At 39.8% G+C, this 13,642-nt stretch overlaps 1 protein-coding gene across 7 annotated transcripts in view; it reads left to right on the top strand.

The window, feature by feature from the left end:
• BRD4 (bromodomain containing 4) overlaps positions 1 to 13,642 on the top strand; it is a 193,991-nt gene that overhangs the window by 136,138 nt on the left and 44,211 nt on the right. For 5 of the 7 annotated variants that reach the window (XM_034793552.1, XM_034793557.1, XM_034793555.1 and 2 more), the window contains 4 exons: positions 7,064 to 7,273; positions 8,094 to 8,293; positions 9,692 to 9,993; positions 11,513 to 11,623. In XM_034793552.1, coding sequence (XP_034649443.1) covers positions 7,064 to 7,273; positions 8,094 to 8,293; positions 9,692 to 9,993; positions 11,513 to 11,623 — 823 coding nt within the window. The remainder of the gene's footprint in view (positions 1 to 7,063; positions 7,274 to 8,093; positions 8,294 to 9,691; positions 9,994 to 11,512; positions 11,624 to 13,642) is intronic. The other 2 variants (XM_034793554.1, XM_034793556.1) reach the window with 1 other exon arrangement.

Genomic DNA, 13,642 nt, shown 5'->3' with positions numbered 1-13,642 from the left:
GTGCAACACATCTCAAACAGTAGTTACGGGACAGGTTAGTAACAGTTTTTCGTACTAAGCCCTGCAATCCAGTCTGAACCAGACTACAAGTGTCAAGTCTGGGACAGCTGGGTTTGGCTCTCCGCCTACCTGTGAGGTCAGCCTGTGGTGGTTATTTGTGACAGCAGCTGTGTGCCTTACTCCTGCTGTCTGCCACCATCTGCTACTGTGTGTGTGTGTGTGTGTGTGTGTGTGTGTGTGTGCTGCAGTGTGAGAGGTATTGTGATGCCTCAGCATACTCATTTTGCAGGGTACACACAGCAGAGCATGGGTGACAGGACCAGAGCATGCAGCTGCCTCTGTGCCAACCCCACGGCAGGAGGTAGCAACAGTCGCAATTCGAGTTCAGGGGAATGGAGTAGAAGGGTCAGGGTTGAAGTCAGGTCAAAAAATGACTTGACCTTACTTGGGTGGGACCTAAAAATTAGGTCTGAGCAGACCTCTGGTAACTGAGAATATTATGATTGATCATATAGATAAGGTTTTAAATTGCACGTTAAGAGACGCGTACATCTCTAAAAATGGAAAGTCAGTCTGTAACCACTGAGAATGTGCTAGAAATTGGTTCTTTCTGTGGCTCTGTGCTCAATAGTGTCATGTTTTGATATGACTAGTTAACCCTTTGCCCATTTCTGATCACTATTTTGTGCTGTTCATAAAGATGTTTGCTTGTATTTGAATATAAATTAGTGAATTTTTAATAGGTTAACAATGTATTTTTGCCACTAGGTGGTATCTGTGTCAACTTCAAGCTGCTTTTATTGGATTATTTTTTCTGCCTGTTTTATTTTTAATTATTACTTGATCCAGTTGGCAGTTGTAGTTTTCAGTTTCTGCATTAACCTGCTGTGAAAGTGTTGCTTTTCATTGTTAAACACCTCAGATGCAGAGGCAATTTGTTTTTGTGGTGGGAAGGTTGTCTGATTAGTAAAGCTTGTGAAGCACTTCAGGAACTTTAGAGCCTTGTCTGCACGAGGCTTTTTTTGCCAAAAACTTGCCAGTAACCGTGCTACTTGTTAGGGCAGACAGGGCTTTAGGTGGCCACCTATGATATGATTGATCAAAATTTGTATTACGGTAGTGTTTAAAGGTCAACAGATTGGGTCCCTAATGTGATAGATATCCACACACAATAAATGGCAGTCCCTGCCCCTCAAGAGCCTACAGTCTACCCCACTGCATCTTCTTAGACCTTCTGTAAGCAAAGTTAGATGATACGGTAGTTAAAATGTAAATGCACACCTGGAGTTACCTGTGCACTAGTGCACTTACCATTGCTACCAAGTTGAGAAGCTGAACTGGAGGTAGCAACAGAGAATATTTTGGCAAAAAATCTAGTGTATACAAAGTCTATGGGAAGGCAAATGGTGCTATAATTACTTTGATTTACAAAAAGCATATAGAGAAAAAATCATACAGATACAAGTTCTTGAGGCCAAGACTGATGAGAGTTCAGAGATGGGTGCGACTGAATTAAAAGTGTAGGAAGGTTTCAAGAAAGGATTTCATTCAAGTCATAGTGACAGGTGTGATACAAGAGCCAAAGTAGACTAGTATATAAGTCAGTACAAAGTTCGTATCTGTGATCCTTTGCCTGTACTCTAAGGGAGGACAAAGGAGAAGGAAAAGCATGTAGGTTTTGTGTTCAGTTTCTTTATTTAAAAAGTCCTGTTAAATGTTTGTTGCTCAAAGGAATCATTAGTCTCTTGTGTAAATATTTTTGATAATGCTTAATAGCTGATTTGTGAAATGAGGTTATTGATTTATTTTATTTAACTGTGTGTTAAAATAGTTTCATATTTAAATAGTAATTTTTATACTGCAGCATATTTTATTTGGTGAGTGATTAAAATGAGTTACGTAAATACATGGGTAAATATTTATTTTCATACCAACAGTATGCGTAGCACCATGATGAGCAGACGTGTGCCCTGTGCTAAAGAGTTTCTAATCTAAATTGTATACACAGTAGAGTTAAGAGAGAAACTCTTACATACACAAAACAACCTCTCTAGGTTAAATGTTGAACTTCCAGGCAGAAGGTGAATTTTTGCCTCATTCTTTTAAATGCATTCAAAACTTGATAGAGGGATGGTACTGAAAATCCTGACAGCAGAAGTGTGTCATGGAGAAAGATGAGAACTTGTGCGCTCCCTCTCCCCCCCCCCCCCCCCCCCCCCCAACCGCTTTTTTTTGTTTTGTTTTTTTAGCAGCAGTTAATTAGGGCTGTTCTTCATATTTATCATTTCAAAACTTCGTTTCTAACCATTGTATTTTTGTTTTACCCACATTTACTCTTTCTTTATATAAATATAGTTGAAGAGAAGAGCTGCAGTTATATGAACAAAGTCCCTTATTTTCTTCAGATCTAAATTATTCACAAGTTACGTTTTATTTGTAAAATCCTGCACTCTTTCTATGAAAGGGATTCAAATGTGAATCACAAAGGTTTTGATAAGTAAAAAACTTGTTTATCTGATTTTAAAAGTAAAAGGGCTATGGCTCTTGAAAATACATATAAACAAAACTGTTCCTCTTAAGAGTCAGAAAGCTGAGATGTGGTCATCTTGGTCTCTCTGCTAGAGTGAGAGAGTTCACAATGGGAGACAGCGTAAGGTTTGTGAGAGAGAAAATTAATGTCTCTAAAGTTCAGTTTTTTCAACCACTTAAGGATAATGGTGAGTGTTTCAAGTGTTGCTAAAATCCTATGTCATTGGTTATGTCGTCTTTTGGAATCTTCCAGGGAAAAAAACTTTGCAGTTAAACATTCAAACAAACAAAATGGACAGATGTTGGAAAAATACTTTTAGGCTTTCATATCAGACTCTTAAATGTTCTCCGTTTACAGTTGCCATATCATTGATTTAAGTCAGTGTTTCACTTAAAGGTGACTCTGCGCCCTGGTTCACACTAAAGTATAATTGCAAGTTGCTTGGTCAAGTGATAAATGTAATTGAGGTGGTGTTTGCTTTCTGTAGCCAGCTGGTTATGATGTAATCAGTGTCTTTAGGAAACGGAGCTTGTACCTTTGCAAAGAAGGAGGGCAGACAGCAGTCACTGCCATGGTACTGTTAAGAGGGTATTTGCATAATTCTTGTTTTAAACTGTCTGTGCTGAATAAAGTGTTAGTACAGGGTATAACTTGGCACAGAAAATTTCAGCATGCAAAGAGCACTTGTCTTAAAAACAAACAAAAAATAATACAATTTTTAAACTATTTCTCCCCTGTCCCTATTGTTTCCTTCAAGGGTATTGTGGTTAAAGTCCAGTTTCCAGACAGATTGCAGATCTTGGGGAAATTATTTAAATGGTACAGCCTTATATTTCTAATAGCCTCGTTTGTCTCCAGGCAGCTAATGCATTCAGCATTCTGAAATTATAAGTAAAATATCAGAAAGGTAGCTAGACTTTTACAGTAAAGTCCTGGATTTGGGCCTTTAACCTTGATGTCATGGTAATGTGGTCCACTCCTAGTTATTTCCTTTTAAATGTATGTTTAAATAACTAAGTCAGGTAGGCCATATGTGAGCAAAATGACTGCATATCAATCAGGCAGAATTACCCCCTTAATTGTTCTGAGGCACAAGCCACAGATTGCTTGTAACATGCAAAAATATGACTGAGCAGAGATGACTGAGCAGTGCATGCTTAACTGACAAATACAGATTTAATATTATGATTGGTAGCATTTATGTGGCTTTTCACCATAAACGTGTTTTTACATTTTTTAAATATAAACCTTTTAAAGAGTCATGCTTTAGTTTTTACATATTGAATGATAAATGGGTTAGCGAATATTTAAAATGGACTCTTCTGTTGTTAGACTAACTTGTTTCCCCAGCTGCCTTTGCTCTAGGTGGGGATGGTGCTTTGGCATGTCACAGTAACTAAATGTTGGCGTTTGGGACTCCTCTGTACCATGAAGAGCTTTTTTACATTTGCCTTATTTAAAAACTAAATCCCAGGCACTATTTACCTGACTGAGCAGTTAGGATGTGCTCTGAGAATTTAGTTCAGATAGCGTTGTGTCTCTCTCTCATTTGCCTTACCTGTAAAAAGATGGTGTTTCTAATTGCCAGCCCTACTATCCGGGATCTGAGAATCAACTTGGGTTATATCTGAATATAATTTGTCAGCAAGAAAGATTCTGCACCGGAACTTGTTTAACAATTCAGAGGATAATGACTGACCCAGGGTAAAATCCATTTCTCCCTCCCATTGGCTCTGCAAGACTAATGTCAATATTAAAATCTTATTTTGGCACTAAAGTGGATGCAATATATATTCCTGAGGATACAATTTAGTCACAGAGGTCATGGAAGTCATGAATTCTGTGACTTTACCAGGCCTTCTTGACTTCTTTAACTTCACCCTGTTCACTAGGAGGGTGGTGAAGCACTGGAATGGGTTACCTAGGGAGGTGGTGGAATCTCCTTCCTTAGAGGTTTTTAAGGTCAGTCTTGACAAAGCCTTAGCTGGGATGATTTAGTTGGGAATTGGTCCTGCCTTGAGCAAGGGGTTGGACTAGATGACCTCCTAAGGTCCCTTCCAACCCTGATATTCTAGGATTCACCCAGGGCTGTGCACCACTCCCCTGCAGCTGGAGCCATGGCTATCTCCTCCGCCCCCACCCACTCGTGTCTGGAGCCAGGGCTGTGCCCCCCATCCCTGTGGCAATGGGGCTCAGGCTGTCAGTCCCCCATGGGGCTCCAGCTGTCATACCACCCCCAGCAGCTGCCTCTCCCCCCGCCCCGTTATTTTAAGTAAACGTCACAGAGAGGTCATGGCTCCTGTGAATTTTTGCTTATTGCCCACAACCTGACTGTTATTTTTAGTAAAAGTGACAAAATCTTAACCTTACGTATTATGCACAGGGAAGAGACCTGTCGAGTAAGAAGATGCCCTTTTTACATAGTTTCCTTTCCGACCATACTCTAAGCAACCCAGTACTGTAGAGCAGGTGGAGAGCCTGCCAGGGTTTTAAAGAACACAATAAGACTTCAGAGAAGCTAAAATTATTTAACCACAAAAGCAGGATGGAGGAATACCTCCCCCTGGACAAATCTTTACAGATAGTCTGTACGAGAAGTAGCATTGGTAAAGGTCTTTTTACATCCTTTCCATGCCAATGTTGGTGCAGAAGGCAGAAACCAGTCCTTTGCTGCTGCTCCCCATTAGCTCTGTGGTGTTGAGATCAACTATTCTGCCCTCACTACTAAAGGGGGTTCCTAAGATTTCTCTTGGGTGCTTTCATTTCCACTTGGCAGCTTCACATGGGGGTATATGTTGGCATCTGCAGTACATGCTTCAGATATGTCACGTGCTTTCTTCTGATTCTGGTGGAAATGAGCTGCTGGTTAGTGATTTCTCAGATCTCTTCACTGGGGATTTTTTCCAACCAATGCCCAGAATCTTTCATAGGCACTTACTTTCGAAGGTGTCTGGTTTTCTGACTAACATTTTAGTAGCTCTCCAGCTCTCGCAGCCGTGTGTTAGCACCGAGATTACTTTTTAATTGAAAATTGTTTTGTTCTGGCACTGTTTTGTTCTGATTTCCATAGGTGGTTGAGTTTAGTGTATGCTCTGTTCTTGATGTCACTTCCTTCTTGAGGTCTCTGTTGGCTAACGGTGCTGCCCAGGTGGATGAACTGTTTTACTTTTTTGATATTTTAGCCTTATAACTTGCTTAGCGTGTTATTTTTGCCAAGTTGTCTGTCTTAATAAGTTTTTATGGGCCTCACTCAGTAGTGCAGTATCAGCAAAGTCTAGGTCTTCTAGGCATTTTCCATCTGCCCATGCTGTTCTGGTGTTTGTGTTGCTAATGCATTTTGTTATCCAGTCTTTTGCAATGCCAAACAACAATGGAGATAAAATGCAGCCGTTCAGCACCTATGTCCACATTGAACCATGTCATCTGGTTGTTCAGATTTAGTATTAGCCATTCTGTAAGGGGATTTTTTTTCAACATTTCAGTATATCTCTGTACTGGGTTTTGTATTAAGGTCTTGACTCTGCAAGCATAGTTGTAATTTTTCTTTAGGACTGCAGTCTACCATATCCTCCAAATCTCAAGTTTACCCTTTGACTTTAATTTTGTTGAAAATATCAGTTAAGGAGTGAACAGAGAAGTAGTATAGTAGCGTAGTAAGCTTTAAGCTGCCTCAAAGTTATTTTTAATTAAGGAAGCTAAAACATTGAATTCTATTCTTTAGAAGTAATTTTGAGGAATTGTTTGCGCCCTCTGAACTTTGTCTTTTAATAAGTAAGGAAGTTTCTGCCCTGAATTGGACAATCAACGTTTCTTTTTGCTAATCCATAGAGCTGTTCTGCTGTTTTAGTAGGTTTGATCATCCTGCACCTTAGTATTTATTGTGTAGATAGTATCATCAATTCAGCACTCTTACCTTATTTAGTTACATAAGTAGGCTTTGAAGGATCAGATTTTTATCGGTAAATGTCAGTAAACCTCAATTTCACTATACACACACAAACTGAATATTTCTAGCAGTAATAGAAAGTTACAGATAAGCAAAGCAAGAAAAATGCTGCTTGAGAACTGTTTGATTTAAGGATATTTACTTTGTTTGTATATGTGATATTGGCAATTTGTATTTTAATGGTAATAAAGCTTTAACTTTTTGAATCTCTACATCTGCGGTCATTAAATAATTGACTGACCACCCCATGCTGCCCTGCGACTGTGGACATTTAAATAGATAAGTAGAAAAAAAAAAAGTTTTAAAACTTGTAATTTTTTGCAACTGTGAAAAATTAAATGGACAAAAAATGCTTAAAAATAAACATTGATATCAGAAGTTGAATTCTGCCAAGCCTGTACAGAACATATATTGAATCTTAGTCTGTCCTCCCTTCATTCCTTCAAGGAGGAAGGCTTGTCTGTGTTTGTCAGGGGCTTATGTTGCTTGAATAATAATCATTATTACATGCTGAGCTGCTTGTAAATGTGTATTTGTATAGTACTTGCAAACCTAGCATTATTTTTCAATGTTTTTTTCTCCCCCAGGATGTTTTTGAGATGCGCTTTGCTAAAATGCCAGATGAACCTGAAGAACCCATGATTCCAGCCTCCTCTCCAGTAGTGGTGCCACCCCCAACCAAGGTGGCCCCCCCTTCGTCCAGCGATAGCAGCAGTGATAGCTCCTCCGATAGCGATAGCTCATCAGATGATTCTGAGGAAGAACGAGCTCAGCGACTAGCAGAACTCCAGGAACAGGTAATGTGTTCTGCGGGTCTAGGGGCTAGAGCAGGGGGAACTAGGAGTCAGGCATTCTCAACTCTTCTACTGACTTGGGTGACCTTGGGCAATTTGCTTTAGCCCTTTGCCTTAGTTTATCCATCTATAAAATGAGCTACCAGCTTCCCAGGGGCTGTGAAGCTCAATTGTAAAGTGCTCTGACATCTGTCGTTGAAAGGGCTTAATGGGAAAAGTATTAATAAATATTGTGGTGTCTTTCAAAACATTTGATTATGTTCTATTAGTACACATATAATGTTCAAAAAAATCACAGCAGCACACTATACATTGCCTTGAGTTAGGTAGCGTCATTTGAATGGATAGAATACAGGTTTGGGCTGGCTTAACTTAAGACTAAAGTGTGGCACGTGAACTTATAAAATGGGACCTGTAGCCACCACCTCTGATAGGGAGGTGCAGCCCCGAATACAGGCAGTGCTCCATCTGAATCATTGTAGCCTCACAGGCCCTCCTCGTCCATTAAATCATTCATTGTCAATAGCATTTAGTGTCCAGCTGGCGCAGAGGAAGTGGGCAGTCTGTTTTTGGCCGAAAGGTGAGGAGAGTAGTAACTTTATAAAAACTTCCTACCCCCTGTCAAGCGGGTCAGGGTGCTTTAAAGTATAATGAAAAAAAAATCAGTGTACAATAAAAAGCATCTAGAACTGACCCACTTAATATTCAAAGAGATGAAAGCAAGTGAGAGTAGCCAGGCCAGAAAGGAGAAGAAAGGAATGAATATGGGAGTGGAGGTGATGCAGAACGAAAGTATCTTGATCTTTGTGTGTCTGCCTCTTAGCTTAAAGCAGTGCATGAACAGCTCGCTGCCCTGTCCCAGCCACAGCAGAGCAAACCAAAGAAAAAGGAGAAAGACAAGAAAGAAAAGAAAAAAGAGAAGCACAAAAAGAAGGAAGAAGTAGAGGAGAATAAGAAAAGTAAAACCAAGGAACCACCACTCAAGAAGGCCAAGAAAAATAATAGCAACAGCAGTAACTCAAGGTCAGCTTTGTGTCTGTCATATCTTGCAGTTTTTGTATTTTACTGCACTGAGGAACAATAGAGAGTTAGAGACAACCTTCTTGCATTCAGGATTACTTCGAACAGTAACCCCTAGTGCCTGTGGTGTAGTGATGGCTCCCTCTGGGGTTTCTCCCTTCTGTAAGGGCCTTGGCATTGATAGTATCAGTTCCAGGAACACGTGTTGGTGCAGCCCCCAATCAGTTGTGCCTCAGTGTGACAGTACTTGTTTTCACTCATGCACCCCTGTGCTTCTATGTCTGGCTTGTGGGGCTGCCATTAGTATCCAGTATGAGATATGATAGAGAATTAATTTTTGTTCCTCTGCATATTGTCACTGTGACATTGAATCCCAGATCCTGGAGTTTTTTAGATTTCATCTATCTTCCCCTCGTGGGTGCTGGAGGGATTGGCTTATCAGGGAAAAGGTTATGAGCTAGATATTTACAGTTGGGTAAGTGACAACTCAGCAGAGGTAAAATATCCAAGTATTTCAAGGGCATAACCCCCAGCCAGGGGGAGGAACTATTTACAGTGCAACAAAGCATCATAACTTCGGGTAATGGGATGAAATGAAGAAAGGGGAAAATGTAGTTTGCATATAAGTAGAAACTGCTTGCAGTGAGCTTGATTAGGCTGCAAAATTGTCAAAAGTAAGGGATATGAGCCCATTTCTCATCCCCTACCCCCATCCCCCATTTAGGGCATTGAGGCTGGATAAAATACTAGACAATGTACTGTAGAGCTCAATTGTAAATTCTTCCCAGGGAACTGAACTGACTGTGGCCTAATAGATCTCGTACTTCTCTAATTTCATTGGTAATCCTTTTGCTACATAGGCTGTGCATTCTGTGTTAACGCTGAGGTGCTATGAATCTGGCTGAAGTGTGACCTCTTCAGTTAGATACACATCCTTTTTATAACTACAAACCTGGTTTCTCAAAATCAGTGATAGTCTAATTTCTGTATTCTCAGAATAAAACCACAACCCTAGTATATGAAGTCTCTAACAGATCGTTACTTATTCTGAGGACAGTTTTTTGTTTGTTTTTTATGCCTGCTGCTTCTTGCTTCCCCTCCTCTCCCACACGCACATATAGATCAGGAAGTCAGAAATCGTAAGAGGGATCCATATATTTAATGCTGAAAATGAATGTCACCAAAGAGTGCCTATCTGTCACGTTCTGTTCTCTCTGCCCTCTTACCCACCCATTCCAATTGTACTCTTAATAGCCTCCTGAAAATAAACAACTTTGATCATTTTTAATTAGAGTGTAATGTAATCAATGTTACATTTAAGACATTAATATCAAGCTGCTGCTTTTTAAACGCCTCACGAATTTGTTGTTTCTATAATAATGTTTTATAATTATTCCTAAGTAGTAAGAAGGAGCCTGTGACGGTGAAGAACAGCAAACCCCCTCCTGTCTACGAGTCTGAGGAGGAGGACAAGTGTAAGCCAATGTCCTATGAGGAAAAGAGGCAGCTGAGCCTGGACATTAATAAACTCCCTGGTGAGAAACTGGGCCGAGTTGTCCATATCATCCAGTCAAGAGAACCCTCGCTTAAAAACTCCAATCCTGATGAGATTGAAATTGACTTTGAGACATTAAAGCCATCCACATTGCGGGAGTTGGAGAGATATGTAACATCATGTTTACGGAAGAAGAGGAAACCTCAAGGTACCTTTCATCCTCAAAGCAGTTTACTTCACATTCCAGCGATGTAGTGCAAATCTTGTGAGAGAGAGAGGCGCGCACACACACACACAGACACACATATGTAGAGAGAGATGATGCACATACTGTGTATATAGGTATTTATATCCTCATGCCAGGGAAGAGAAGAACTCATTTCAAAACTACTACTTTTCTATCAAAAGATAGATTAATGGCACAACAGCATGTGTGTTAAATCTTACCACTGGACTTTAACTCAATGGCTTGTGATTTAGGGCTCACTTTATCTTAATATCCCTGTACTTTGATCTCTAATGTAAATATTTTCTTCACTCCAAACACTTGATACAAGGGACACATCATACTGCCAGCTAAATGGAATATTACATGCTGTTTCAATCTCATGCAAACTTTCCTTGTAAAACCATTTAGCTTTCTTTTATTGTACAACAGTATTTGCTCTGGGCTGCAAACTCACCTTCAGTGTGCCAAAAAAGCCCCAAAGCACCTCTTCTCACAGAAAGAATGCTCTCATGCCAAACTGGGGCGCCATCCTGTGAAACAGTTGGCACATGTATAGGCCTGGATTTTGGATTGTCCCAGGCATGAGACTCACTACACTGGGGCTGCCATCCTGGATTCTTTCCACCAGTTTTTGGAGCTGTTTTTGGATTTTGTTTTAGTTTTTAATATATGGTTAATGCTTAGAAAAGCATTTTAAAGTTGAATAAAGCCTCTTACAGAATCAAAAGTGACTGTGCACGTAGAGGGGAGTTTGCAGAATTCTCCAATAACCCATTCCCGTGCTTTTCTTTGTACTGATATATCCAAATAAAACCTTTACGTTTGGAATTCAGCAAGCCATAAGAAGATGTGAAATTGCCCTATGTGCTGCTGGCCTAAGCATCACTTGTAAGCTTATTTGGTGTTTTGGAAAGAAAAATAGCCTAGAGCTTGAAGTGTAAATGTCAAATGCTGCATATGCATGAAAAGCCTTCTCTAACAGAGATTGCAGAAGGATTGGGTCATGTGCAGGATTGAATATATGCAGTTTTGGACCCATTATAATTCATTGGGTCAATAGCATTATTTTAAAAAAAATACTATGCATTAATTATGGGTCAGTATAATCTAGTCAGTAAATAATATGTGTGTGAACATTTCTAGCACACTTTCCTTCTGCAAGAATCTGATACATGCATGTTTATGGGTTATTTAGGCAAAAGTTGTATTTGTTACCTCATTAGGGAATTGGGAACAGTAGGGCAAACTCTTCATTTCTGCCCTAGTTTGTAAAGTTCAGGACTAGGAAGGAACATGGGAACAGGGCAGTGAGTTTGCTGTGCCCATTGCAATAGTACTTTACTTAGTTAAGCTACTTATGACCCCAACTATAGAGCATCAGCATACAAGCAGCCCTATTACGGGCGTTGTTGATTACAGGAGGACCATACAGCACAAGACTGGATTCTGGGTTATTTTTGTCATCCTTTGACAATATTGTACTATTATCTTGTTGCAGCAGAGAAAGTGGATGTAATTGCTGGTTCCTCTAAAATGAAGGGGTTCTCCTCCTCAGAGTCTGAGAGCACCAGTGAATCCAGCTCCTCCGACAGTGAAGATTCAGAAACAGGTTAGATGCAGCTTATTTAAAGACTCAGTCCTATACCTGTCTTCTGTATAAATAAATATGTTTTCAGTACTGGCTTGGTCTTTAATTTTTTTGTCTTTGTAATTAAAACAGTACACACAGTGTAGATCCTGCATGTTGCAGTTGCCTGTATTGGACCCGACATATGAAACTTGGAAATGGGGGTATGGCATCTTGCACTTCCCAAGATTATAAGATTTTATTGCTTTTCTTCCTTGCTGTGGGAGAGCCAACCTGTAACATATGCCCAGATACTTTCTATCGGGCCAGTGATGTAATTACATATTTTTAAAAAGACCCCTTCTCTTTTCAGTTTGCTCTTGGGGAGTGTAAGTGTTCTCACCAGGAACACTTCTGCACCAGGGCATTTTGCTGAACAACAGCTGAGGAAATGTGGGTTTATGTATAAAAAATAAAAACAATGGCATGAAACAATTCTCTTCAGGAAAAGTAGGATGAATTTAGTGAGCAGTAATGACTTTGTATAGCTTTTCTATTCTCAGCTGATACGCCCTCAGAATTTGTGATTTAGGCATGTTAAGCTGAGGGTGTTTTGCACTTCTGAAATAGGAGAAGAACCACACTTCACTTTCTTAAAGTGGCATTCATGTGTGTCAAAGTGAGCAAAGCTGTATAGCTAAGAATTCGAGTTACTCTTTCTCGAACTGCCAGCTCTGTGTGGGTTCTGAAAGTTAAGCTGGGTTCTTTCTGGCACATAAATCACCAGTAATAAAGTTTCTGCAACTTTAACGTAGTTAACTATGTCTGATGAAGATGTATGAGGTAGAAAAGAGTCCTGCTTCCACTTCTATAGCTGGATTGACTCTGAAGTGCAAACAGGAGTAAAAATAAATAAAAATGCACTTGTAATTTAAGAAATTCTGTGACTGAAGTAATACATTTTCAGGCCTGCCATTGGGTTTGGAGAGGCCTAAGAGCACAGGTGCTGAATGCATACTGCTCTAAAACTTCAAAACAAGCCCCACATGTATGCTAAATACTCGCCTCTGCTTTTCTGCCCCTCCCCAAAATCAGCAGAGATTAGTATTTATAGGAGTTGCTTTGGATGCTTACTGATGACACTTCCTACAAACACTCTGATTTTAAGCCTGTATTTTCTTTGGGGGGGAAAATCTGCACTAAACTGTAGTTAAATATAACACATTTAGGTTGCATTATATTGTCAAGCATATTTTTAAGTTAAATTCAGTTTTTTGAAAGGAACTCCTGACGATAGTTCTTTAGAGGAAATTATATTTAATACTGGTCAAAATATAACTTTCAGTGTTCATGAGTGCTGTCCTCATAGTGTGTGTTAGCGGACGAGAATGTTAGAAGAAAATGGTCTCTTGCTACTAGATAAGTCTTGAGGCAGAGCTGCCACATTTACACTCAAGCCATAGACTGTTGTTGTACAATTGTTGTATTTCAGTGGCTTTATTTGACTAATGCAGACTTAGGCCTGCCAAAGCTTCTGTGAAAAACTTGTTTAGAAATCAAGTTCTCTGGTCTTTCTTGCATGACTCTTTGCTCATTCAGGTCTGAGACACGGGAATGAAAAAAGTATTGTTCCTCTTTGCCCCAGAAATTTATTGCCAGTGTGATGCAGTTGTCTGCAAAAGCACAGTTATGGATATCTTGGCCTGGGTTATGAAGTTTTTGTACTACTATTTGGCTATACTACTATAGTTAAATCAGTGCAAATTCTGTGTGTAGACAAACCCTAAGATGCCACAATATGCTAAAAACAGAACGTACGTTCTCATCTGTCTTTTTTCCATGGCAAGTGTGCATGATCCAGACAAAACCATTTCTAAGTTAAATGTTTTTCATAATCTTCCTGAGAATGAGGCAGTGGAACCTGATTCATTTGATTGAGTGGATCTGAGTGAAATTGAGCTTCACTTGCTCATTGGCCTGTAATTGACCTCTTGGATTGTGATTGGCTGAGGGAGCAGACCTCTTCTGTTCTTCTGCCATAGAGCACTTTATCCTTAAGAA

The sequence above is a fragment of the Trachemys scripta genome, chromosome 17 (genome assembly GCF_013100865.1).
Source record: "Trachemys scripta elegans isolate TJP31775 chromosome 17, CAS_Tse_1.0, whole genome shotgun sequence".
NCBI lineage: Eukaryota > Metazoa > Chordata > Testudines > Emydidae > Trachemys > Trachemys scripta.
This window is presented reverse-complemented; position numbering and strand designations above follow the sequence as displayed.